This window comes from Eleutherodactylus coqui, chromosome 1 (genome assembly GCF_035609145.1).
Source record: "Eleutherodactylus coqui strain aEleCoq1 chromosome 1, aEleCoq1.hap1, whole genome shotgun sequence".
Taxonomy (NCBI): domain Eukaryota; kingdom Metazoa; phylum Chordata; class Amphibia; order Anura; family Eleutherodactylidae; genus Eleutherodactylus; species Eleutherodactylus coqui.
The window spans coordinates 478,637,841-478,643,840 of NC_089837.1; the positions used below are offsets into that span (position 1 = coordinate 478,637,841).

A 6,000-nucleotide genomic window follows, 5' to 3' on the forward strand; every position below is an offset into this window, starting at 1 on the left:
AATGATGTGGGAAATGAACAAACTGCCCAACGTTTTAGCATTCGGCAAACCAGGAAGTGCCACAAAATGACACATTTTGCTAAAATTATTCACTACCACCCAGATGCTTGTGTTACCTTTGAAAGGTGGCAAATCCATAATGAAGTCCATGGACAAAAAAGTCCAAAGTTTCATAGGGATTGGCAAAGGTAATAACTTACCGTCCAGCAGATAACGAGGTGACGTAGTTCTGGCACACACCTCACAAGACGAAACAAAACGAACACATCCTGTCATAATGATGGCCACCAATACGTTCTTGAGAGTAGCTTACGGATAGTATTAATTCCTGGATGACCAGCCAATACAGAACCTCGGACAGCACCTGTAACCTTAGATGAACTGGAATGAAAAGCTTTACAGCAGGAAGCTTTGACGGGGCTAAATCCTATGCTCTACGGACTTGCTCCTTTAACTCCAATCACACTGCCGACACCACCACCCCTTCAGACAGGATGGGGACAGGAGGCTCATCAGAAACTACTGGAAGAAAACTTCTCAAAAAAGAGCATCAGCCTTCACATTCTTCCAACCTGAACGATAAGTAACTAAAAAGTTGAAACGGGGAAAAAAAAACGACCACCGTGCCTGTCTGGGATTGAGTCACTGATTCCAGATATATAAGGTTTTTGTGGTCTGTGAAAACCGTCACCTTGTGTTGTGCCCATTCCAGAAAATTCTGCCACTCCTCAAACGCCCACTTAATCAACAACAGTTCTCTGTCCCCAATATCATAATTTTGTTCCGAAGAAGAAAATTTACAAAAAAAGAAAGCACATATGTGAAGATCTTGCAATGTCACCGTTTCCTAAGACAGAACAGCTCCAATCCCCATCTCCGAAGCATCAACCTCAACAACAAAAGGCCTAGAAGAATCAGGCAGCACGGAGCCATAGCAAAACACTTCTTCATTTTCTGAAACCATTGCAGTGCTCCAGCAGGCCATTCAGTCAGGAAGCACCCCTTCATGCTCACCAATACCAGATGGCTCACTATCAGCTTATGCTTATGTTTAATTTGGTGACTGGTAACGATACTGGGGCCAGGAACATAATGGGGGACATTTAACATATCATTAATTTCATTACAGAAGTTGCATGTATACATAAGTGGTATAGGTGGGGTTAATAGGTGATTGGAGCTAGGACTCTTGCTAATCTACGTCCCGCTAGGATAATGGGAGGTTTAATTAAGTACAGACTTTGTCTGACTGATCATTGATCTCCAGCCTACCATTGAGGCTGGAGACTCTGCTAGGCTCCCCTTTTTTGTTTATTGATTTATTTTCAGTTTTGGTCTGTGATGCTGGATATATTACTCTCCAGTTCTACCATTATAGGGACTAGAACAGGGTCAGTTAGACACTTATGGTATTATACCAAGACCAGTGAGGGCTTAGCTTAGAGATATATCTTACTACCACTCATTCAGGTAGTGCAGTGTCTCTAGATACGTATTGGGAATGTGACAACAACTAGGAATACCTTTCTTCATCTAGATATTTTCTGGTTGTCACTAAGCAGTATTAAGTCACTCTTAGATCCATTTGATGACTTAATACTAGTGATATTTTGGTTCCTGATGAAGTTGAACATATAAACAGAAATGCGTTGAACCAATAAACTCTCCAGAATTCATTCATGACCTCTATTGGAGGAGTGAGAACCTATATAAAGAAATGTTGGAATCTATGCCCTCAGTATGAGGAGTAAGATCTAACTGATATGAAGAATTAGTATATCTTAAGGAATCTGCATAGATTATGCTATATGGGAATTTGGACTTTCATTGTTTCAATGGTTACATGTTCCAGTGATCCCATTATCATAAGCATTCTCTGCTGGTCTATGTGTGGATTCTTATCAGTCTGCTATCCCAAATAATGATCTGTAGTTGCACCTAACACTATACTCCATTCAGATGCTCTGCTTAACATAAGGACTGTGGAACATGCGTAACAGTTTCATTTCAACATAAGGATTGTACCCTATGAGGGATGGATACATTAAAAATCCATTTAAATGTCTACCTGACGTCTACCAGTGGAGTATTTAAGTGTGTTTTTATTTCTCTACTTATCCTGTTGTAGTATCCCTTCATGTGCAAATTAATCACATCCATGTCTGTGCCTTGTCATAAAGATATGTGTGTGTATGTATATATATATATATATATGTATATATATATATATATATATGCACACATATATATATATACCTCTTTGAACCTATTTCATTTTGCCTGAGGAAGGACCCTGAGAGGTTCGAAAGCTCGCCTTAACATCATGTATTTTTGTAAGTAATTAAATAGGTATCATATCTACAAGATTACTTGGTTTCTTTTGCTTGGAACAATCATATTTTTATATCAGTAATTCAGGTAGGGCTTTTTGGTCCTTTGTCGCCCTGTGACTCCATCATAGTAGGGCTCATACTCTGTTTTACAGTTACGATTGCTAGTCAGTTTAGCCATTGATCTAGCCATATACATTTTTTGTACAGGCAGTGGCTTTCTACTACAGTTGTTACTGATTTGAGTTGCAGGATTTCCTTCTATATCCATTGGGTTCCTGATGAATCGGGGTCTTTCCAATGAAACGCATTGAACTCAACCTGAACCTGTGTTTTTTCCTACAAATAATGAGTTCTAGACATCTGACTTCTTAGTGAGCTTAGTGGACCGTTCTGTCACATTTTTTGCGCACCCAATAATTCTGTAGATGCGCACCCTTCAGAGGATATAGGTTTTCAGGGTGTGGAATCTGTTCTTGGATCTGCTGCGCTCCTTTAGGCGTCCCACTCTGAGTGGAGACTGGCTGATCTGACCTTATATCCCATCCTGTATATGGGTTGCTCCTCTAACAGTTCGTTCTGCCTGTTACTGCTTTGGCCCTATTAGTGTTAAGGCAGTCTAGGATGTGGAGCAAGTACAATATGGTCCTCTGATGAGTATAACCCCAACCGCTGGTGACGTATTTGTTCTGTCTCTAGCTAACCCTGAAGTTGGACATTTCTATAATCAATAAAAATTGTTTTTAGAAGTCGTGCTTTCTGTGAAGTATAGAGAACATATCGGTCTGCATGGACGCTGTACGTACAACACCGTAAGATATTTGAATTGAAGAAAGCTTGAATGATGTCATAAGTTCTAAGGTGATGGTGAAGGTCAGTTTCATACTGGTACAATATAGGTTGCCTGTCCCTTTAATTGGAATTGTATGTGTGTTACACAGGATGACATCACAAAGCCTTCTACGCCGATAGGAAGATCAGTTCCAGTTTGCCCAGTGAAGACCAGAGACGGACAAGCAGAACAGACAGAATTCTGCAGCTGGACAATTCCCTTAGAACACCATGAATCCACACCAATACGACGAACTGGAGCGATTAAGGATGAAGAACGCTCAGCTGTACGAAGATAAATGCAAAATTCGCAGGATGCTTGGGCTGGTCTGTGACAACATAGATTTACATGGCGCTCTTGATGTAAAAGACAGCAAAGTGCGCTGCTCGTCCGTTTCCAGAAGAGAACACTCCAGGGACCGAGGTGGCTATATGAATAACTAGAGTATATTATTATATAGAGTGTTGTAGGGGCTCCAAGCTCAAGATAAAAAACATGAAATATCTGTAATAGCAGCAAATGTCCTGATTTTGGGCTTTCTGTTAGATAATCCATATGTGTAGAATATATGTGCATTAAATAACAGAAAACTAACATAATGGTATACTGTGTGCTACAATTAGGAATCCCATGGGACAGGTTGTATAATATGGATTGACAGCCACATATGGTTTGCTTACGCCACATAGCTACTATATCTGCATTACCTTTAATTTTTACTCCATGTTAATCCTTTCACTGACTGAAGAATTTAGTACAATGTTAATTTATTGTATTTCTCAATAGACTCTAAGCAGGTTCATCACTGCCAGCGTGTTGTGGGAGAGTGCGCCTTTCAGCTCGACCAAAGAATTCTGACACGGATGTTTCACGGCTATGAACGGCTTTATGGATTTTCGGTTTCCCGTATCAAAAATAAGATACTCCAGGTACATTACACATCTGATATGTTTACAGAACACATGTTATGGGGCTGTTTTCTTCATTCTATATAGCATGTAGTCTCATAGTGCATGGATGGCTTTACCAACAAATGATTGAATATTATGTCAGCGTATTATAAGGAGGGGAAGAAAAAAACTAATGTAATGCATTTGATTGGGATGCACATAATATATTATTACAATTTAATATCATAATCGCTTATATAGCGCCAATATACTCGACAGTGCTGTGCACAGATTGCCATCATTCACATTAGTGCCTCTCCTCAAAGGGCTCACAATTTACATTTCCTATGTCATGCATGCATAGTAGGGCCAGTTTTGTAGAAAGTCATAAGTATGGTTTTGGAGTACAGGAAAAAAATGAATCTGGAGGAAACTCACAGAACACAGGGAGAACAAATAAACTCCATGCAGGTTTTTAGCCATCATTGGCCTACTAAGCATAATTGGACTTTAGAAAAAGCAAATGCTAACTTCCTAACTGTTCTGCTTTCTTCTAAACAGCTAACTACCTGCCCCCTGACAAACAAAGTGGATGAGGCTGAAAGAACTAAACTGTTCGAAAGGAGACACAAACTCTTTAATACCCTAAGACAGTTTGGGTATGATAAACAAGTGCACCCCACTTTCACTGAATACCTGGTGAATACGTATGGGGTACTAAAGCATCGCCCATTCCCTGGAGCCGATCCCCAAGAATTCTATAATTGCCCCATAGAGTTACGAAGAATGGCAGCTGAGTGCATGCCCTGCAGTATTCTGGACAATGTAAACATCATCATTGACTGTCTCGGGGGTCTGGCAGAAGAGGACGGAAAGCCTCTTTTCATCTAGTAGAGAAGGTTCCAACTTTCCCTTCTGCAACAGAAAAATAAAAGCATGATTAACAAATCCTATGTTGTTGGTGTTTTCTGCATCACACTGCAAACTACATTTACATGACTGTTTAACAAATTTATTTTTTTGCGCCATTCTTGACTGTTTTTGGTGCTCACTGCAGGATCTATGAAGGCCTCAGTGGTGGGACTCCCACCTATCTTGTGGATAGAGGTTAACTTGTGATTCTAGTAAAACCCCTTTAATTTGTAGACTGAAACTTATTTATAAAAATGAATATAAATTAACACTTTAATAAAACAAGCAGTAGAAAATTCAAAAGTGTACCTGTACTTTCACTTCGGGGCACTGTTACTCCATTGGTCCTTTTTGGCTCCTTCCGGCAGCTGAAGATGGACCCATATAGTGCTTATATAACACTATATAGGGGCTGTCCGAAAACGGCCGACGGAGCAGGAGCGCTCCATAGTGAAAGTCCATATACTCTTTAATATATAGAACATCTCTATTCCTTATTTGCACTAATTTTCATATATATAAGCCCCAGTGAAGTGTGTGGGATTTTAGGTAAATATATATATTTTTAGCCTCCTTACACATTAGGCTAGGCTAAAGTAAAAATGGATTTTGTCTGAAAGTAGCACATCTTCAGCACTCCATGAGCTTGACATGTTGTAATTTTAATTCAGAATAGTGCAGAAACCTTTCAACATTAGAAGAGTATTCTGGAAATGTAATGTTTTTTCAGGTTTTCGCCCGTCCACTGGAAAGGTGAAAACTGATAGATTGGGGGGGACGCTCTCACTGAAATAAATGGAGCGGTGGTGCACCTGCGCGACTTCCACTCCCTTAACTTGGAGACCGTCGAGATTCCAGTTCTCCATGGGAGTCTTAGTAGTGGGACCGCCACCGATCTATCAGTTTTCACCTCTGTGGTGGATGTAAATGTAGTAAGTCTCCGGAATACCCATTTAAGTTCAGTATTTTTAGACAAATGGGATATATTTAGTTCAAAAGATCTTTCAGGTAATTGAATCTCTCATGGTAGATTTAG

The 6,000-nt window shown here is 39.9% G+C and overlaps 1 protein-coding gene across 1 annotated transcript in view; it reads left to right on the forward strand.

Moving 5' to 3' along the window:
• Window positions 1-4,983, forward strand: part of LOC136606382 (speriolin-like protein) — a 63,031-nt gene extending 58,048 nt beyond the window's left edge. Inside the window, exons 3-4 of the mRNA XM_066589005.1 lie at window positions 3,949-4,091; window positions 4,614-4,983. Of these exons, the coding sequence (XP_066445102.1) occupies window positions 3,949-4,091; window positions 4,614-4,943 (473 nt within the window). The 3' untranslated portion in view covers window positions 4,944-4,983. The remainder of the gene's footprint in view (window positions 1-3,948; window positions 4,092-4,613) is intronic.
• Window positions 4,984-6,000: the final 1,017 nt, after the last annotated feature.